This window comes from Stomoxys calcitrans, chromosome 2, assembly GCF_963082655.1.
Source record: "Stomoxys calcitrans chromosome 2, idStoCalc2.1, whole genome shotgun sequence".
Lineage (NCBI taxonomy): Eukaryota > Metazoa > Arthropoda > Insecta > Diptera > Muscidae > Stomoxys > Stomoxys calcitrans.
Genome location: NC_081553.1, coordinates 92948406 through 92971041, shown reverse-complemented (window position 1 = coordinate 92971041; position 22636 = coordinate 92948406). Strand labels below are relative to the sequence as shown.

At 36.8% G+C, this 22636-nt stretch overlaps 2 protein-coding genes across 8 annotated transcripts in view; one reads left to right on the top strand and one right to left on the bottom strand.

The window, feature by feature from the left end:
• Positions 1-1941: 1941 nt before the first annotated feature.
• LOC106089242 (uncharacterized) lies at positions 1942-7894 on the bottom strand. 2 transcript variants are annotated; one of them, XM_059362626.1, is made up of 5 exons: positions 7779-7894; positions 5921-7739; positions 5755-5847; positions 5471-5689; positions 1942-2922 (listed from the first exon to the last, which is right to left on the bottom strand). In XM_059362626.1, the coding sequence occupies exons 2-5, from the start codon at positions 7650-7652 to the stop codon at positions 2291-2293; spliced, it is 2676 nt and encodes an 891-aa protein (XP_059218609.1). In that variant the 5' UTR covers positions 7653-7739; positions 7779-7894; the 3' UTR covers positions 1942-2290. The 2 variants fall into 2 exon arrangements, with proteins under 2 accessions (XP_059218609.1, XP_013110512.2); XM_013255058.2 differs by having other exon boundaries at positions 5921-7717.
• A 3052-nt stretch (positions 7895-10946) lies between these two features.
• The window catches only part of LOC106089223 (ankyrin repeat and sterile alpha motif domain-containing protein 1B), a 30334-nt gene continuing 18644 nt past the window's right edge, over positions 10947-22636 (top strand). For 4 of the 6 annotated variants that reach the window (XM_013255038.2, XM_059362787.1, XM_013255034.2 and 1 more), the window contains exons 1-3: positions 10947-11642; positions 13934-14718; positions 19216-19387. In XM_013255038.2, the coding sequence (XP_013110492.2) occupies positions 11539-11642; positions 13934-14718; positions 19216-19387 (1061 nt within the window). In that variant the 5' untranslated portion in view covers positions 10947-11538. The remainder of the gene's footprint in view (positions 11643-13933; positions 14719-19215; positions 19388-22636) is intronic. The other 2 variants (XM_059362785.1, XM_013255047.2) reach the window with 2 other exon arrangements.

The following is a 22636-nucleotide window of genomic DNA, read 5'->3' as shown; positions in this document are numbered from 1 at the left end:
TTTCATTTCTATAGGAAATTTTGTCAAAATTTCATTTCTGTAGGAAATTTTGTCAAAATTTCATTTCTGTAGGAAATTTTGTCAAATTTCATTTCTATAGGAAATTTTGTCAAAATTTCATTTCTATAGGAAATTTTGTCAAAATTTCATTTCTATAGGAAATTTTGTCAAAATTTCATTTCTATAGGAAATTTTGTCAAAATTTCATTTCTATAGGAAATTTTGTCAAAATTTCATTTCTATAGGAAATTTTGTCAAAATTTCATTTCTATAGGAAATTTTGTCAAAATTTCATTTCTATAGGAAATTTTGTCAAAATTTCATTTCTATAGGAAATTTTGTCAAAATTTCATTTCTATAGGAAATTTTGTCAAAATTTCATTTCTATAGGAAATTTTGTCAAAATTTCATTTCTATAGGAAATTTTGTCAAAATTTCATTTCTATAGGAAATTTTGTCTAAATTTCATTTCTAAAGGAAATTTTGTCAAAATTTCATTTCTGTAGGAAATTTTGTCAAAATTTCATTTCTATAGGAAATTTTGTCAAAACTTCATTTCTATAGGAAATTTAGTCAAAATTTCATTTCTATAGGAAATTTTGTAAAAATTTCATTTCTATAGAAAATTTTGTCAAAATTTCATTTCTATAGGAAATTTTGTCAACATTTCATTTCTATAGGAAATTTTGTCAAAATTTCATTTCTATAGGAAATTTTGTCAAAATTTCATTTCTATAGGAAATTTTGTCAAAATTTCATTTCTATAGGAAATTTTGTCAAAATTTCATTTCTATAGGAAATTTTGTCAAAATTTCATTTCTATAGGAAATTTTGTCAAAATTTCATTTCTATAGGAAATTTTGTCAAAATTTCATTTCTGTAGGAAATTTTGTCAAAATTTCATTTCTGTAGGAAATTTTGTCAAAATTTCATTTCTATAGGAAATTTTGTCAAAATTTCATTTCTAAAGGAAATTTGTCAAAATTTCATTTCTATAGGAAATTTTGTCAAAATTTCATTTCTATAGGAAATTTTGTCAAAATTTCATTTCTATAGGAAATTTTGTCAAAATTTCATTTCTATAGGAAATTTTGTCAAAATTTCATTTCTATAGGAAATTTTGTCAAAATTTCATTTCTATAGGAAATTTTGTCAAAATTTCATTTCTATAGGAAATTTTGTCAAAATTTCATTTCTATAGGAAATTTTGTCAAAATTTCATTTCTATAGGAAATTTTGTCAAAATTTCATTTCTATAGGAAATTTTGTCAAAATTTCATTTCTATAGGAAATTTTGTCAAAATTTCATTTCTATAGGAAATTTTGTCAAAATTTCATTTCTATAGGAAATTTTGTCAAATTTTCATTTCTATAGGAAATTTTGTCAAAATTTCATTTCTATAGGAAATTTTGTCAAAATTTCATTTCTATAGGAAATTTTGTCAAATTTTCATTTCTATAGGAAATTTTGTCAAAATTTCATTTCTATAGGAAATTTTGTCAAAATTTCATTTCTATAGGAAATTTTCTCAAAATTTCATTTCTATAGGAAATTTTGTCAAAATTTCATTTCTATAGGAAATTTTGTCAAAATTTCATTTCCATAGGAAATGTCAAAATTTCATTTCTATAGGAAATTTTGTCAAAATTTCATTTCTATAGGAAATTTTGCCAAAATTTCATTTCTATAGGAAATTTTGTCAAAATTTAATTTCTGTAGGAAATTTTGTTAAAATTTCATTTCTATGGGAAATTTTATCAAAATTTCATTTCAAAAAGAATTTTTTCAAAATTTCATTTCTATAGGAAAATTTGTCAAAATTTCATTTCTGTAAAAAATTTTTTCAAAATTTCATTTCAATTTGTTCTATAAAAATTATTGTCAACCTTTCTTCGTCTGAAGACTTTAAAGACAGCTTGGAAAAACTAAAGTCAAAATGGTACATTTTAAAAATGAGTTTATTCCATAAAATATAATTATATAATCTAGACATACATATTATTCAATTGTTATAAGGTAAAATTCTATATTACAAAGACTAAATCAAACTGGGACTGAACATATAACTCGAGGCAGATTACAAATATTTAACGCACACAAATCGACGACGAGAACATAAAAAACATAAATCCATAAAGTCAAATTTCGAAGCGAATGTCCCTAACGACGGTGCTATAATAGTTAATTTAACCAAGAGATCTTGGGGGAAAAAAAAACATACATAAATAAAAATTACGAATTAAAGCATACAAAGAAATACAGCTGCTGCTAGAGCTTTTTTTAATGCTTTCAGTTTTCAGCATTCTTACGATGCTGCATCTGCAGTTCAAAACGGCGATTCGAACGAACACCTTTTATAGCTGCTTCATTTTTTCGCGAAGCAACACCAGCTCGTGATGCTGGAAGGCGGCCCTTAAATAAGTCCATATGGCGTTGTAAGCGTGAGGCTGTCTTATCCTGGAAACTCATCGATTTATTTTCAATTGCCGTATTGTTGAGCGACGATGTAGATGATGACTTATTAAAGGTGGTGTTGTTTCCAATGTGCGTCGATAAATTGAAGGCTGGTTTATGTTTTTGTTTTTGAGCGGAATTACCTAGCGTTGTAGACGCGACATTGTGTGATTGGTTTGGTTTTAAGTGATTCTTAGGCGGCATTGCTTGTTTGGGTTTTATTATTATTTTTCCTTGCCTTGGATCTGGTAATTTCGATGTGTTGAGCATTTTGGAAGTGTTATAATCGGCAACGGGCTTTTTCACTAGATTAGGATTCAGTTTTCTTGGTGTGACCAACTTCTTTTCAGATGATATATTTTGAATTTGACTCTTTGATGACATATCGATTTTTTTCAACGCTTTGGGTTTTTCCATTTGATTGCTCTTGTTGTTTATGTTTGCAGCAACATTTTTCTGAGCTGAAGCTAAAAGAATAAAAAAAAACATTTGGTATTAACATAAAGATTTTTAAAAATTATTGAAATTATTTTAAAATGTTATTCCTTGATCTAACTTTTTTGAACCCAGCCATTCACTTAGTGAGTGTTCTTCCATAGGATAATGAACTGGAAGTGTCACTTCTAGAAATGGACTGAGGTTGTTCACATTCGTTGGGCGCAATGAGAGTGGCCGTAATCACACCAATACTAGGTTATGCCTTAGTAGTTTGGTGTTGGAGAAAACGTGCTACATACGAACCTTATAAAGGGTAAAAGAAAAACACGTTGTCAGCACCAGGATAAGCGACGTCCTGCTTTGCAAACTACACGGCACACAGGGCCTTTGAAACCCTATAGCCTACATCACCAGCCCACGCCTTATTTGCGCAGTTATTGTAGTAAGCGTCCACCCTACCAAGAAGCTCACAGTGGAGGTCTCATTGATTCCATAGCCAGATCCATTTCTGGCCAGCTCGTAGGCCGATTTGTTCCCCGCCACACCTTGATGGTCTGGGATCCAGCAGAGCCTGACAGCCTTTCCCATGGAACGAAGAAGCTTATTGTATCTTCTTACCAGTTTCTGCGTTCAGCGCCGTCTGACTGTGCAAGTATATCGTGACAGTCTGATCGGGCAGCCGTTCCCATCAAATCGTCTTCAGGATCGCGAGAACCTCCCCCTAAAAAACGTTGCACCCGTCCAGAAGTCTATAAGATTCCCTGATTCCAAGGAGTTCAAGATAGACTCCTGCTCCAATGTCCCCGTCCAATTTAGACCTACACGTGTATATAGAGGGTTCCGGGAAGGGCGGAGTGGGTTGCCCCCAACCCGGAGATTCCTTTTCCAACCCATCAACAAGAAAGTACTACCCTGGTATATAATTATCGCGCCTCATTAGCATGGCGCTACGCGGCATAATCATCCCCACACAGAAAAGAAGAACGGCGTAAGTTAGAGGAGCGACATGTACCTGTCTCCCTCAGTTTCATGGCGATCTTTGTTGCCACACACCACACATATATGTAGGTGCAAAGATATAAGATCTAGAATGGCATATTGCGTCTCTCTCGGTACTGCCGCGGTGCCTTCTCAATCATCCTGCGAAGGGCAAAGTTCCACACTGGCCGAACGACCACAGTAAATATTCAATGCACCGGCCCTGGCCTTAATCCCTAACATGTTGTTGTTGTTGTAGCCACATTTTCATGTGGAGGTGGCGATCCTCGTCAAGCTCCTGTGTGAGCAAGCTCGTTCCGGTCCAAAGGGCCGATCGCCGCGGGAACAAGTTTGATTATTTAAAGGCGCCAATAAATCGCCTTGCCATATCGAGCATCATAGGTACTCAGTATTTGTGCAAGAGCCGGTGCCACATGGCCTCTCACTGAGACCCTCCGCTTGATAGTGCTGATTGTCCGCGACTGCCTTTGCAGCTACTTCGCATGGAGCATTCCACTATCCGCCCGGTAGCTCGCAGCTAAGCTTCTCGTGACAGCAATAAACACCACACAGATCGGAAGTCAATGTTCCAGCCTATGTGGTGCTTACAGCTATTCTTTGCCGGATCCCTAACTTCTTCTTATCAAGTTGCGACAGGAGAAGAACGCATTAAATCCCCTTTTGACCTGTTTTTCGAAGTTTCTGCTCCAGCTTAGTTTCTGATCAAGAATTACGCCCATGTACTATGCCTCCGAAGAGAGCCGTAGCGCCAACCCTCCAGTATTAACTAAATTTTCTCATGGACATTACATTAAGGAATAGGGGATACTTCTCTTATATCAATGAGTGCAGTCCGATTAATTTTTAAGCTCAATGATAATGGGACTCTTGTTTTATGGCGAGTTCGAACGGCGTGCCGCAGAGCGAAACCACTTGGTAGAGAAGTTTAAACATGGCAGGAAAATTTTTCGTCGATCGTTTTCTTTTTATTTTACAGTCAAATTCGACTTACATGATACCAAAAATGTGAAAGAATTTCGTCTTCGATAACCATAAAACCATTTTGTTAAAGTTTCGAATTTTTTTTACGCCGTCGCTAAGCTGAATAACGGAGATTATTTCTAAGCTCGCCATCCTTAGTTTTTGATAATATTTTACTACATGTTAAAATTTCGTCAATCAATAAGATTTTAATGACATTTTTCAAGATATATCTCGACCAAATGGATTTTCTCTCTAAGCTAAATATAAACCTTATTTTGTATTCAATTCATTGTATGATTGGTAAAAATAATCTTTTCCGTAGTAAACAGCCACATGATTTTTGAATTGTACTCAATTCATGTGGACCCCCTACATTTAACAAAGAGAAAAATCCATAAGGGTTGTTTTTCCACTTCTCTACCTAAAAAAAGCCAGGCTTTGTTGATTTTCATTTCTATTTCTATAAGTCGAATTGGTTACCCAAATACCCTTATGCATGCGTAAACACACAAACAAGTGGTGATAAAAGGACAACTGTACGTCCGTCCCTCCCTTCTATAGTTAGCACCTAAGACATAATCTGCTTGATATACGAAATGTAAATAATTTATTTACCTGGTCTCATTTTGGAGGCCGAATTTATAAGAATCTTGGATCGTTCCTGTTTCCTGGCCACATGGTCGGCTAAATTTTCCATTTTTTGAAATTGCTTTTGATGTATGGCTGCAAAATTGGGTAGCTTTGTGCGAGTGACTTTAGATGTACTTGCGGAAATGTTAGATGAGGTACTGGTGAAAGTCACATTTGATGTTAGCAATGGGACGTGATGTGCAACTGAAAAGTGGATTTAAGTAATTAGAGTATTTAAACGCATTCCTCACAAAACATTCAAATCTTACCAGGACGTGGAAGTTTGGATAAGACACACATTGATTGCGACAAGACCATTCTATCATCACATGATATGGAACGCTTGCGGCGTGTGGTTATATCTGAAATATTTTTATAAAAATATTATAGAAAATGAATAAACTTAAACAACATGTGCAATATGTTGCAACTTACTTTTATTTAGATTTGTAGTTTTATCTTTTTTGAATTTTTTAACGCTTTTCTCAATTAATTTATCCAAGTCCTCAATAATGGCTGTCTGATTGGCCGGACTATAGAAATTGACTGCTTTGCGTTTTAGCTTTTTAGCACTTCGTGTAAGCAAAGGCTCATTATTTAGTGGGACAGTGCCCAAACATACAGACATTGAGCGTTTACGTATGCCCCGTAGAACGATTTCTCTTGGTGTCATAGTAGTGAAATTGCAATTGATGATACTGACATTTTCTCTTCCCATTGGAATCTTCTCGGCACTGACCTTCGTTTCCTTTGGTTGAGGTTTGTTATCACTTCTGGTCCGATATGGCGTAGGAACTCTGTACGGTCTCTGCAACTTTCGGGGCGGCGTACATAATAGCGTTTGATTTTTATCTTCAGTTGTAGTGAGCATTATGCGTGGAGCTTTCTTCGCCGATCCTTTGTTGGATTCATTTTCTTCATCCTCTGACATTTGTAGGTCTTCCATTTCGGTAGCTTCAGAAGTTGATGACTGCTGTGTATTGATATTCTCTTTTACTAAAACCACCGAATCCTCGGCATCAAATGTGGCATTAAGAGTTGGCTTTTTATCATCCACAGATAGCTGCTCACCACCATCATCATCATCGCATACTATTAAAGATGGCATTTCTTCTTGTGGTTCCTCAGAATCCACATCTTGCCTAATGATACCCTTTTTATTAACATCTGCTTCCTCTTCATCGTCTATGGGATTAAGACCCAGGTCTTCCATATCGATATTTTGTGATTTTAGATAGATACCAAATAAATCATTTTTCTCCGCGACTTCAGCTTGCTTTGCAGTTAGAGTAGACGGGGAATTTACTGTCTTTGAGGAAAGTTCATTTGAAATAGTGAGTGGCATATCAGATCCATCTTCCTTGCCATTATCGGTTGTAGTTTTGGTTTCAGATTCTGGCATAGTTAAATTTCCAATAGAGTTTTTGGATATCTCTTCCTTCTTAGCCAAAACTACGGAAAAGTCTTTTTGTGGTTCATTTTCAAGAGTCAAAGGCCCATCATTTGCCATCTCATTTACATCTTCAGTGTCGTCTTGTAATAATTGTATCATCTCCTCCTCATTATCTTTCAAATCATTTGTCACTTGATTTGGCATTTTGGGATCACAAATGGTTTGTTCATTTGCTACCAGGTTATCGAAATCCGCATTATTTTTTTTAGTTGGGGATGGTACAGTTTCTGTCATTTCTTCAGTTTTGTCTGAAGAATTGTGTACAGTCTCATCCTCCATGTATTTGCTATCATTTAAATTACGTTTACCTCCTCTTGTTGTTCGTCTGGATTTGCGTGTACGTTTTGAGGAAGACCTACCCACATCAGCTGCAGACCATTTGGGGTGTTGTTCCTCCTTCACCACACTTTCCGAACATTCTTGATTCTCCTCATTGTTTTCGTTTGTCGCAGCAAATTTCTTTTTAGCAGAACGCGTTGAATGTCTTATAATGATGTCATCATAGTCCTGTGGAGGTTTCACACTCTTACGACAACTACGACGTGGTGTTTGTAAAATATCCTGCAACACTTCAGACGATGGCTGTGGGGTGCAAGCGGCATTTTTTAAAGGTCTCTTCGCCGAAGGAGTTTTGAGCATTGAGGCTTCCTTAAATGATGGTGCCTTTTGCTGCGGTTGCGGTTCTTCATCACTTTCATCTTGCGAAAGAATCATTTCTACTTCTTGCTCTAGGTTTTTAACTTTTCTCGAGCGTCTTGTTACATTTACGTGCGATTCTTCTGTAATGTAAAAAATTATTGACTATTTAATAAATTATTATTCCATTCCATCCCATCTTACCCATTTTGCCCCAAATGCTTATAGTTTATAATTAAAATAATTAGCACAAGAAGTTTTTCCCAATGTATTCTTTTTTTATTTTTCTAACAAGCGCGTCACTCACAAAGTGTTCTATGTTTGGCTGTGAAAATTTTATGCCGTTATTATTTTGAATTGGTCCAAACAAGCACGTACTTGGCATCACTTCTAAGGAAGTGATCGGAAAATATTTTTTAGATACTCTATGCAAATTTGTTCAAAGTATAGTCACCAATTTCATGGTTGTATCCAAATTCCACAAACGCTTCAGGATTCACTAATACCATGTTTACACTCATCGCAAATCTAGACATGCGACGAGATTTTGGAACCTCATTTTGCATACATTTTCAGTGTGAGCAAATCTACATCACCACAGGGTTGTATAGTTGATTTCCTTGTGCCTGAACTAATGACTTTACCAATAATCCCGGCACGGGATAACTATGAGTATCGCACAGGCTGGAACTTTGAGCTCCAATCTGTGTGCTGTTCTTCGTTATCATAAAAATCTTAGCTGGGAGCACCCGACCGCGTCCACATGTTGCGAATAGCTGAATGCTCCATGCGGAGCAGCTGCAACTGCAGTCGCTGATAATCAGCGGTTTCGAGTGGAGAGTCCCAGTGAGTGTCCGGGTGGCACAGGTTCTTGCTTAAATACTGAGCACCTATGATGCTCGATACGACAAGGCGAGATATTGGCTCCTTTCAATAAACAATGGCCATGACGTTCCCGCGGAGATCGGTCGTATAGACCGGAACGAGCTTGCTCGCCAATAAGAGATTGACGACAATCGCCACCATACATACAAATGTGGCTACAACAATACCAACACAATCGGAGATATTCAGCCATGGTACAATTAAGATGAAGTGTCGTTGGCACAACAACAAAAGTCTATCCCAGGTAGTGTACTGTTAACAGCTGAGTACAATTTTTCTCGCGAAGTGAACTATCTGTCAACGACTTTTAGTTGTGTGCGTGTATTATAGTTAAGAACCATACACACACAAGCAACAAAAAATGGCGCGAACTAGTAACTTACACAAAATCAGAGTTGGACTAATCACTAATTTTGACAGATAGTGCACTCAATATTTGTTGTTGGGCAACTGACACTGCCTGTACATGAATATATCTTGATCTATCCCCAACGAAACTACCTCGATTGACAAATGCAAAGAGGATGAAATAACAGGGACATGGTGTCATTAGGACAACAACAAAAATCTATCCCCAACGAAACTACCTTTTTCAAATAAACTTTGTTTTGCAACTTATATTCTTTAAATGTATTTTATATTAATATTTTCTTCAATTTAATACAATATCGGATTAAAGAGAACATCTTTTTAAGATTTAAGAAAAAATCACCGCTGTGTTATCAAGCCTTTGGCATTTAGATTTACTACAAAATCAAAACAAATATAAAAACAATTTACTTAGCCGTTCACATGACCTCACCTTAAAAGTTCATTGTGTGCAAAAGTTCATTTTTTATGGCTACAAATTGTTAAAGTTGTGAGAAAGCTGTTTAAATCATAAAGTTGTGAAAACAATTTAATATGGGGTTGGTTTCATTCAACTGACAAAAAACAGCTGCTAATATTATGTTTTTGTAAGAAGGAATGTGGTGCTCAACACTCTAATCGATATAATAAAAGTGCTATTTTGAAAAGCGATTTTTATGCGAGTGCAATATCAAAATTTGACATTTCATAAAACAAGAACATGTAGTGTCATGGTATAACTAAGGGGTAGCGTCGTTAGCACAACAACAGAAATCTACCCCCAACGAAACTACCTTGAGTGGCAAATTCTGTAAATTGAAATGTCAAAGTGGTTTTATGGGTTGCCCAAAAAGTAATTGCGGATTTTTTAAAAAAAAAGTAAATGCATTTTTTAATAATACTTAGAATGAACTCTAATCAAATATACTTTTTTTACACTTTTTTTCTAAAGCAAGCTAAAAGTAACAGCTGATAACTGACAGAAGAAAGAATGCAATTACAGAGTCACAAGCTGTGAAAAAATTTGTCAACGCCGACTAAATGAAAAATCCGCAATTACTTTTTGGGCAACCAATAGAAATAAACTTTCTTTTACACATTTGTTTTACAAAAGTGTTTTTTATTTGTATTTGCATCATAATAACATTGTTTTGTTGCTAATGTGTGGAATATCGGTTCAAATAGACCATCCTTTTAAGATTTTGGGAAAAAATCAAAGCTGTGTTATTCAGCCTTATTCAAAAAAATTTGTACTCAGCTGTTCGCATGATCTAACTTTTAAAGTGCATCGTGATGTAGTCTGATGGAACCGTTAAAACACTGCTGTTTTTCTACATTTGTATGCCCATATTCATAAAACTTGTTGCAGCAGCTTTAAGACCAAACCAGAATGAGCGCTTCGAGCTTTGCCTTTGAACGCTGCGTTATTAAACTCTGCAAACATATCCCATAAAAGCAACGCGCAAAAGTTAAAGAATTTTCAACTTTGACGACTAAAATCGAGTGTCATTCTACGTTGCCATACGTGAAGAGTTTTTAGGTGTCAAAGTTAAAAATTGTTTAACTTTTACGCGTGTATTGGCAAACCGTCGATCAGCTTGATGGCAAAATGGCGGATAGCACCATATGATTTATGGTTTTTGTACAAATGAGACCACCTTTAATTGTGTCGCCTTGATAAATTATATTGTTTATAATACTCTTTACAGACGTTGTCGTCGACAACGATGAGAGGGTCAAATTGGAATCGACAATTTTGCTTTTAATAAGAAGCCTGGGACCAATACAAATATTATAAATAATTTTAACAATATTTTTCATGTTTTTTCGCAATTTAATTATATTAAATAAAAAGTTGTTTATTAATGTGAAAAATATTAATTATTTATTTTAATTATTTTATTGAGTTAATAACGACTTTAATTGGATTTGAGCTTATCTTAATCCAAATTGCAAGATTATTAATTATTAATCAATAATATAAATTCTTTTATAGGTCCGATTTCAGCAAATTTTTTAATTCAATGTACAAATTCTTAATTGAACATAGCTTTTCATTTTTTCTGTGTGTGCTCACGGCCTATTAACAACCTCACCAGCATATGTCAAATTCCATGTAATTCACAATAGTGCCATAGCAGCAAAGAGAAATTCACATAGCTTTTTGATAAAACAAAAAATGGTTGGGGTTTTGGCTGCGTACAAATATAGGGAAGATGTTTAATTAAAACTAATTAATAAATCTACATAAAAGGTTGTATTAAAAAACGTGTTTAAAAGAACCTAATAAAGTTCTACAAAGCCCGAATATAGCACACATAGAGACGACAACAAGCGAATGAACCCATAAACCAGAACAGTGACGACATTTTTTCATTTTTCATTAATCCAAAGTTTGTTTTTGTGTTTTTCTGAACAAGGCATGCGATGCTGGATGAGAAAGACCTTGAAAATTGTGTTGTGATTGTGTAAACAATAACTGGAGATAAAAAGCGATAATTTCTTTAAATAAATTCCATTGTGGGGGTTATTGTAGTTTTCACCGCTTTTTTTCCTTTAAAATTTAAGAAAAGATTCCCTTGTGTCGTGATTGTGGGAACATGAGAGGGTGGGTGGGGAGAATCAACAGCTGATTGCTTTTGTCATTCACGCCAAGAAAGAATGTGTTTGTTGCAATTTCTCATCTTTACTAAATTAGAACGTCGATGATCGCCACCACCAACTAAACAACATGGGAAAATGTCATGATCTATTAGATGCTGCCAGAAGTGGTAACATCAGTGCAGTGGGAAAACTTCTGGAGCAATGTGCAAAGAAAGGAGGACCTTTATCAAGGTGAGTAAAAGTTAAAAATTGCTATGATTTCATCTTTGGAAAACTAAGCATTACATTATTGGTATTTGGTATTGGGGACTTGTCCAATGGTTTCTTTTTTTCAAAAATATATGTTGTTTTAGACATACATAGGTTTACGTAGGAGAGTAGATCTTCGCCAGGATGCAGGAAGGTTGGAACTGTAAAATGGTCATATAGGTCCATCTTTAGATAAAGCTTCCATATAAATCGATCTCATGACATGCACCAACGTGTCCCAGAGATTAGCATGTTCATCTATGAAGCCGAACGCCTTGGTTCTAATCCTACGAGAACATCAGAACATTTTTTGTCGTTGTTTTTTCTTTCTAATACTGGTGTCATTAGTGAGGTACTTACTATGCCGTACATAAAATCCATGTGAAAACTTTCCCCCAAAGAGGTGTCCCCCTTGCAACAAGCCATTCCGACTCGTCAATAAAAAGGAGGTCCCTTATCATTGAGGTGAAAACTTGAATCGGATTGCACTAGCTAATATGGGGAAAGTTTGCCCCTTGTTCCTTTATGGAATGTTTGTGTGCTTATTTGCAATGCACGACTTAATTAGTTGAGTCCCTAGAGCGTTCATAGCTCTATGTTATGATTTTCAATACAACATGCCATGTTTGATAAAAAGTATCGGTTATTTTAAATTTTTTCAAAAAGTATTCATTTATTCATCAAAAACCATCTTGTCCTCTTCAAAGTAATACTAAGATCGTCCTTCCGTTTGTAACTCTTCGACGTAATGATCTGAGATTCAACAAAGTATACGAGGTCTGTTTGAAAAATAACCGTACGATAGAAATCGATCAGTGAAATTTTATAATTTGCGATCCTAACATAACGATAAGATAGTATTAAAAAGTTTACAGACCGGGATTGTTGTTGACAAGGGATTGTTGTTCTTTTGTATGTCAAGCTCTTTTAAGTGAGCAATCTCGTTCCGGTCGAAGAGACCGATCGCCGCGGGAACATTGGGGCCAGTAAAACGCCTTGTCTTATCGCCTGGCCTGGCCCCTCACTGAGACTCTTCGCTCGATACCGATGATTGTCCGCTACTAACGTTGCAGCCGCTTCGTATGGAGCATTCCAATATCCCAACCTGTGGACACATTGAGGTCCGATTAGTGTGATGCTCATAGCTGTCACGAAAAGCTTAGCTACCCGGTAGCTCAAAGCTATTCCATGCCGTGTTGTTCTTGTAACACTGTTTTTTGTGCTGCGCTTTGCTGGGTTATGTTAAATATCCCCATCTAGGTACTAGGAATGCTGTCTAGACTCGTTTGAGACGCCGCCTTATCTCTTATAGCGTTTATCCTCACTCTAGATCACGTAGATCCACCCTGATATATCTGTGCGGTGGATCCAAGATGGAGAAAAGAATTGTCGCTGCGATAGCAAATTGCAAATTTTGCCCATGAACATTCCACGAAGGAACAGGGGCAAACTTCTCTCATATCAATGAGTGCAGTCCGATTCAAGGTCTCCTTTTTATAGCCGAGTTTGAACGGTGTGCCGCAGTGCGACATCTCTTTGGAGAGAAGTTTTACATGGGTGCCTCACAAATGTTGCCAGCATTAGGAGGGGAAAACCACCGCTGAAAAGTTTTTCTGATGGTCTCGCCGGGATTCGAACCCAGGCGTTCAGCGTCATCGGCGGACATGCTAACCTCTGCGCTACAGTGGCCTCCCTGCGATAGCAACCTAGTGTAAACGGCTTAGACGGCATGTAGTTGTACCTTCGAATGGATTGGATCTATTTCTCTTGATGCAGGTGGTCCACACGAGAACTGAAGAGACAACCCATCGCAGTATTTAAAGCAGCATTCTCATAGGTTTGAATGCTAGTCCAGGGCTTGTCACTCAGCTGGCGACTCCACATCGGCGTTGTATATTTTAAAACTGACTGGCCAATTGCTTTTTATGTATTGAAGAAGGTTTCTTTGTCAGAAACTGAATTACAAACTGACAACAGATTAATTAATTTGTATACATTCTTCTTTTATGCATCATCAGCTTGTTACCCCAAATTGGTATTTTTATAAATTTTGCAATTAAAATGTATTTTGTGGTTAATATTTATGTAAATTGTATGACTACATTTTTCGGTCTATATTTGAAGATTGCAATCAGAACCCCTAAGATAAATTTAGTATGTGTGTTAGTAGAATAAAGCCTCTGAGGAAATTAAATTCGCGACCTCGGTTGATGTCATTAAACAAATATTCCTTATAATTTTGGAGCACAGTTATTATCTTTTTTAATTTATAGTTTCAGGCGCAGTCCAAGCATCAATGGTCAGGATATGAATGGCTATACACCTTTACATCATGCTTGTCTAAATGGTCATGTGGAAATTGTACGTCTCCTCTTGGCTAATGATGCTATGACTGATGTACCCGATATTCGCGGTTCAACACCTCTTTATTTGGCCTCTTGGGCCGGCCATCAGGAGATTGTGAAAATGCTACTAATGCATAATATGAGACCTGCAAATCCCAACGCTCAAACATCTGAAAATGAAACTGCATTACATTGTGCAGCTCAACATGGTCACAATGCCGCTGTAGCCATACTTTTGGCATATGGTGCTGATCCTACCATACGCAATAACAGCTTCCAAACAGCCTTGGATTTGGCATCGCAATTTGGTCGCCTGCAAGTGGTGCAAATTTTAATACGAACCCACCCTGAATTAATTGAACCATTTCGTGTGTATGACGAAATGCAAGCCTACGAAAATGGCCATTCCCCACCGTACACGATAACACCAACCAAACATATTTATACGCATTCATGCTTGCATTTAGCTGCCCGAAATGGTCACAAAAAAGTGGTGGAAACTCTATTGGCAGCCGGTGTAGATGTGAATATTTTAACAAACGCGGGCTCAGCTTTACACGAAGCGGCATTGTGTGGCAAAAAGTCAGTTGTGTGTGCTTTACTGAGATCGGGCATTGATCCATATGCTGTCGATGGAAATGGCAGAACGGCGTTAGATTTATTAAAAGATTATCCACCGCATGTTACCTATGAAATTGTTACTATAATTAATGGTAAGTAAATATATTGGAACTTTTAACAGGAAAGAAGAGATTTACAAAGCCAGTAATTGAAGAAGAGAATTACTATGTGCAAAAATAATATAAAACCGGTATAATATTGTACACTTCCAATATTGTACTTAGAAAAGTCAGGCATATTTGCGTTATTGTCTAACTGAACCAAACAATGAAAACCCGTTCTGTTGTTGTTGTAGCCAGATTAGAATGTGGAGCTGGCAATTCTGTAGGTGAACAAGTTCGTTTCGGTCCAAAGAACCGAATGCCGCCGGTACATGGTGGTCATTGGTTATAGAAAGTCACCAATAACTCGCCTTGTCATATTGAGCATCATATGCACTCATTATTTATGCAAGAGCATAAAGGTCCAGCCTGTGTGGTGCTCACAGCTATTCTGTGCGGGGGATGTGGATTTCTAATCCGCAATATATTTACTCGTTGCATAGCTCTGTCCCGGCTGTTCAATGTATGACTCCACGACACTATCGACACAATCGAAATGAAAATTTTTTGTTTTAATATCGATCTGACACTGAATGTATCCTTTAAGATACACCAATAGAGGGCACAATTTTCATCCGATTCGTCTAAAATTTTGTGCAATGATTTATCTTATGACATAATGTAATTTTTGGTTTTATTCGTTCTGTGCATTGATATTGATTCTAATATATAAATCGAACTCCTGATTTTTCCTTCTTTTTTCGTTTGAAAATAGGTGAAAGGAAACTAACGATAGTATCGATACCATCTATATTTTTGATTATAAATATCGAATGTTGTTGTTTCCGATATGTGGGGAACAAGCTTTCTCTCCATAGGTGAGAAAGATCGTTCCGGTCCATTGGATCGATCGTCTCGGAAACATCTTGCCATTGGTTATTTTTATGCGCCAATAACTCGCCTTGTCATATCGAGTATCATAGGTACTCATTATTTAAGCTAGAGCCGGTGCCGCCCGACCTCTCACTGATACTCTCCACTCGATATCACTGATTGTCCGCGACTGCAACTGCAACAACTCTGTAAACGCACCATCTCACTATCCCCAATCTGTTGACGTGCCCGGTAGCGATGATCGCCACACGAATTGGAGCTCAGAGTTCTAACCCGTGTGGTGCTCAGAGCCATACCATGCCGGGAAAATCAATCCTCCCCAAATTTGGTGAATGTCGGATGAATTAATTGCAAACTTACAATTAGATCACATGGTTAGGTTAGGTTAGGTTGAAAAGAGGGTGCAGATATTAATCCACTATGGACATACACCTAAGCCAGTAATCGGCTTGTTGTGCGCTCTAAAATACAATTTTAAGTTAGAAATTCCGTGCTACTTAGAAAATCCTTAATTGTTTTCATACCACTCCCCTAAGGTTCATGTCTGGTATTGTGTATCCACATAAAAGCCGGTATCTGTAAGATGCGAAAGCCGGGCAATGACAAAGGAAATGCTTCAACGTCTCATCATCTTCCCCGCATGCCCTACACATGCATTCACTTGCCGCACCGATTTTACACAAGTGAGCTCGTAGTCCTATGTGTCCCGTTGTGATACCAATAGCTATACTGACCTCCTTCTTACTTCCTTTCAGTAATAGTCTCGTCTTCTCACGATCTTGATTCCCCAACATCTGTGAGCTTTCTCAGTACGCTCTTGAATGCGACACTTCCAATTAAATTTCCTGTTCAAGTATTTGACCTTGTCAGATATCGAAATCGCCTTATTGAGGAAACGTGGTGCGTTCAATTGGCCCACCTTTGTCTTCCTCGTGAACAGGCATATTTCAGTCTTCTCTGGGTTAACGTTGAGTCCTCTGGGTCTAGTCCAGTCATATACCATATGCAAAACCCTTTCGGCCCTTCTGCATAGCTCGTTCGGATCCATACCCCTTAGATGTATTATAACAAATCCATCCTCAGTCAGTATCCGTAATAGGTCATTTATGGTGGCCACACATAGGAGTGGCGATAAAATGCCCCCCCTGTGGCGTGCCTTGTGTCACTTTCTCCTTTATATTTATGCCATGGGACACACAATTTATCCACCTGTTCCTTAGCATATGGTTTATCCAGTCTTTAAGGACCGGGTCCACCCGTTTTCGGTCCGCACATTGTTAAAAGCCCCCTCGATGGCGATGCATACCGCCAGGGTGTACGTTTTGGCATCGAAGGATTCTTCTATATTATGCACAACCTCGTGCAGGGCAGTCTCTACCGACCTTCCCTTGTCTTAGGCATGCTGTTTGTATTTGAGCAGTTCGCTGAATGTCCCACTCTTTATCATGGTGTCCACAATACTTTCCATGGTTTTGAGTAGAAAAGAGGTAAGGCTTATGGGTCTGTAGGCCTTTGGTGTCGTATAACTTGCCTTGCCGGGCTTGGGTCACATATTGACGAAGTTTTTTTGTAGAATATGGAGCTCATTAAGAATGGTTTATTCAGCTGAAATTTTTATGTCTCTTCCCTTTAGACGTACTATAGCACATAGTCTTCTAATGTCGCAGGTTTTGTATGGTCCAGATGAATTTTCATCTACTATTGAGGAACATGTTACCACAATTAGGCAAATAGTGAATACTATAGTGCGTTTTGTTTATAACGTTGGTTGATGATCATATGTGAGGGACATCCTTTGATGGTCTTTTTCTGACTTTGTAAAGATCCGTTTATTGGGTGTTTTTATAACATTATCAAGACTGGCACACCTACTACCTTAGTTAGAAGATTTGTTTTCAGTAGATTGACGCGGAGCCCACAAATATTGATTCCAAGAATTCGAAATATGGTCTACATGAGATCGTGTCGTGTAAAGATTGCTAGGTGTTGGAACATTTTGCCTTTAGCATTGCGTATATTTTGCGCATTCTAATAATTTCGTCTGAAATTGTTGGATCACTTTAATAATTAGATCTTTAGTATTATGTAAAGCATTCCATAAGCAGAACAAGTTTATTATTTTGTCACTAATCAGGACGTATTCTCTTTTTGCTTTTCTATAATAATTATGTTCATATTGAAAATATATGTGCATTATGGTTGGGGAGCCAAGAAAACATTATTTTGCTATATATGTTTGAATGTACATTCATCTTTATAATTAATGGCATGAAAATTCAGTTTAATTGATATTTTTAGGCATATTATTGTTACAAAATAATACAGTTTCTTGGCCGTGAGGCTTTTGTGTTATTGGTTAAATAAATAGTCAAATGCTTCTAGCAACAACACACTTTTTGCTGACTTTTAAATGTTTTTTGCTATGCTATTCTTTGAATAGAAAACACTAAACAATGGTAAAAAGCCGGACAATATCCTGCAATGGAATCTCAATAGGTTAAATAAATAAATATTGTAGTTATAACGTCAGTCCATGACTCTTAGTTAAATAATTGATATTTTGGTAATAAATTCAATACCAAGTTCAGTCCCAGCGAGGTGGGATAGCTGTGAGCACCACACCGGCTGAAACATTAAGGTCCGATCTGTGTGGTGTTCATTGCTGGCACGAGAAGTTTAGCTGCGAGCTACCGGGCACGTACACAGGTTACGGAGTAGCTGCAACGGTAGTCGCGGATGATCAGCGGTATCGAGCGGAGAGTGTCAGTGAGAGGCCGGGCGCCATCGGCTCTTGCACAAATACTGAGTGTCTATGATGTTCAATATGACAAGACGGGTTATTGTCGCCGTTAAATAACCAATTGCCACCCCGTTCCCGCGGCGATCGGTCCTTTTGGGACCGGAAAAACTTGCTCATCTATAGCAGTGTGAAAGGATCGCCACCTCCACATCCCGGCTGGGATTTGAACATGCACATCTTGGGCAACAGCGAAAGCCGTTGAAGTCGTCTTAGCGTTTGAACCCATTGACACAACTTCCAAAAGATATACAGATTACAAATGTATATCATGGAGGAAATTGTAGTTGTATGGACAAAACTCCCATCACTACATGCAGTAGAGAGGGACAGCTAGTGTGACAAGGTGTCGGAGTTGGTAAGTGACGTACTCACTTCGTAAACGCGTTTTCGGAATAATTTCAATTGGATCGTAGGTTCAATTTCGGACAAAGGCCTTGGTCTTTCGCTACTGTGGTATAACAAACGACAAAAATTGTCTATTGGGTTGTCCAAAAAGTAATTGCGGATTTTTCATATAGTCGGCGTTGACAAATTTTTTCACAGCTTGTGACTCTGTAATTGCATTCTTTCATCTGTCAGTTATCAGCTGTTACTTTTAGCTTGCTTTAAAAAAAAGTGTAAAAAAGTATATTTGATTAAAGTTCATTCTAAGTTTTATTAAAAATACATTTACTTTCTTTTAAAAAAAACCGCAATTACTTTTTGGGCAACCCAATAAATGAGTCTGTTTCGAACTACCACTATTATCTAACCTAATCTACCATACTTCTTTGGCTATTCTATTTTGTATAATTAAGGAAATACCGATCGGGGCCCTATAATATGTTAATGTTTCCATTTATCTTTGTTTACAGATTTCTGTCGAGACAGTAGTAAAATGGAAAATCAAACACATTTTATGACCATCAAAGATGTCAATGACAATACGACAATTACAAATAATGACGATTATGATTTGTCACAAGATAAACACAATAAAACTTCCGAAAGTCATAGCTTTGAAAAGCAAATTCCCTTAACGACGAAGTAAGAATCACTACATGTTGATTGATCATGCTATCATTTGTAATTTGTGTGCCCATAAATGTGCGTGTGCTTTCTCAAAATCGTTTTGCACTCTACTTCTTTAATCCCCATCTCCACACTTATGCACCACATTCCATCCGTGTTATGCACCACCATATCATCAAACATCCAAATTACGTATACAATGCACCCAGTTCTATTCAATTCAGTCATTGTGGGATTCATAGCTACTATAATGAAAACATATATTCTGTGCTCATTTTTGTATTGTGTTATTTTAAAAGCCATTTAAAAAAAAAAATTTCCCCCAGAATTGTGATACATACATATGTATATATCTACACACATATGTAATTAACTCTTATGGTCTAATCTCGTAATCATTTTGTATTGTACGCAAGAGATGATATCATACTATTTATTCTACACTAACATTCATGTGATAAAAAAAACACTCACTTTAACCCATATATTAGTGTAATGTGATAATTTTTAAACTAGTTCAAAATATATTCTACATGCATATTGCTAATGCCATCAAAAGAAAGAAGTTTGCATTTATTTGTTTTAAATATTTACTCTTCAGTTTCTTATGAACCTACTTCAGGCATGTATACATATAGTAATATATTCCTACTTAATAATCAGGCGTATCTTATCATGGATTATGATTTGTAGAATTACTAAGAATTTTTATTTGGGTTTGAGTATTGACACCAAACAATACAACGTTTGTAGACATTCTAGGTTTTTTTTTTATTTAGTGGTGGTGTGGTTGTTTCATGTAGGTAACTATTTCAGAAATGTTGTGAACAAATGAAATACTTTGATGAAGTAAATACTACAATGGAATATTTTAAAATGAAACAAGTCAAGTTGCATTAATTTCGGCCGCGCCTAACTTTGGATAAACAACACTATGGATATACATCTCATCCCATTTTTGTTAACAATTGTGAACTCAAAAAGATTTTTGATCTATATACAGACAACCAAACATAGTCCGATCTTGAACAAATCGGGTAAGGTTACCAAGGGGACCATAACTACATGCTAACAATTCCAAATGTTGTCAATATCGAGGTAATAAAGAAGGCTTTTGTAAGTCCGTGAATCTATATGGCAGCTGTATCAACCTTAAATCTATATGACAGCTGTGCCATATCCTCTTGCCGTTTATAGCTGTGAGAGTACCTCGCAGGCTGGGATATTGAGCTCCGATCTGTTTGGTGTTTATTGCTGTCACAAAAAGCTTAGCTGCGAGCTCCATACGGAGTAGCTTCAACGGCAGTCGCGGCAATCAGCGGTATCGAGCGAAAGTGGCAGGCCGGGCGGCACCGGCTCTTGCACAAATACTGAGTGCCTACGATGCTCGTTATTGGCGTCTTTAAATAACCAATAACCTACCGGTTCCCACTGTGATCGGTCCTTTGCACCGGAACAAGCTTGCTCACTTACAGGAGCTTGACGAGGATAGCCGCCTCCGCATGAAAATGTGGCTACAACAACAAAATCAACTCAATGTTCCAATTTTCAACGAAATCGGGTTGTTGTAGCCACATATTTGCTGTGGAGGTAGCGATCCTCTTCAAGTTCCTATAGGTGAGTAATATCTCGCTCGAGCATCAAAGACACTCAGTATTTAAACAAGAGCCCATGTCGCCTGGCCGCTCACTAAGAATCTACACATGACACCGCTGATTGCCCGCGATTGCAGTTGCAGCTACTCCATATGGATCATTCTACTATCCGCAAACTGTGGGCGCACATGTTAGCTCTTAGCTGAGTTATTCATGATAACGATGAATGCCACAAAGGTCGAAGCTCAAAGTTTAATCCTATGCGGTGCTTATCGGAAATCGTATAATAAGCGATCGATCTATAGGGTAAAGAAAATTTTAGTTTTGTGCAACCCTCGCCTATACGGCGGAACGGTGCAGATGACGATATGTGTAATATAAGTCATTGATTCCTTTTTCGGCAAAAACGAATAATAAATGCGACTTTTATGAGCTTAAGACAATAATCTAGGAAATCGATGCATATGTCACAAGCAGTGTTGCCGTTTATGTTAGGTTCCTACCAAAATTGGTAGGTTTTTATTCTCTGGGTAGGTTGGCAGGATGACCTCAATTTTTGGTAGATTTTTCCAACATACACATAAAGTTGATTACTGAAAAAATCGCCGGGGATAACTCAAAATTAATTCACTTCTTGTTATTTCTGTGTATTCGTTAAGAGTGCAGAATAAAACTATGGATGGATAGGGTCCAAATACTATTAAAAAGGGTCTCATTGCTTTAGTAAAAAGGGCGTAAGTTCTGATATTGACTATAAGTGGTACAGGTAATAAGGGAGCTCTTACAAATTTCGTAGGTAGGAAATGCTTTCAATTGGAAAACAGGGCTTTGTAGCAGCTGCAATCAAATATGGTTAGATCTGGTGTATACTCAGATCTTGAATGATACATGCAACTCACTGTAACGGCGAAAATGGGTAGTAAAGCGCATTTCTTGGCTCAAACACTTAAATCGGCTGATCGCTTTATCCAAACGGTTGTTCATTGAAATCGGGGCAAAAAATACGACTTTATAAACTCAAGCTTTCTTATCGGGTATAAAGTGTGCAAATGGAATGGCGAAATGGCCAACTCTTCGGAAGAGAGTAAAAAAACATATACTGCATTTTTGATTTTTAGAACATTTGGTAGATTTTGGTCGGGTGTGGAAGTATTTTTTTTAAATTTTTGTTGGAAATAATTTTCTTGAGTGGCAACATCGGTCACGAGATCTCATGGAATTAACGGGTATAAGTTTTGATTAAATCGGGTAATTAACGCGCCTCTTTAGGTTTTAGTCCCTGTAGATTTAGCTGTCTATATGGCAGCTATATCTACTTATGGAATGGAATACTAAGCACAGGGATTTATAAGACCTTACGAGTTCTATATTTTGATATATTTGTTCTGTGATCGTAATCAAATGTCATCATATTGCATACCATGATAACATGTCCCCTTGTGCAGAATGCAGAATGTAAGGTGTTTGCCCTACGCAGAAAAAATTAACGTCGGTTTCAATCATGAAATTAATTGATCACAATTTTTGAAAGAGGTATTTGAAAAAGTTTTAATTTAAAAAATTGCATATTCAATTAAAAAATTGAAAATTTTTGAAATTTACAATTAATTCTTTAATTGAACCACTTAAAAATTAAAATTTCCAAATAAATTTTAAAGTGGATCTATTA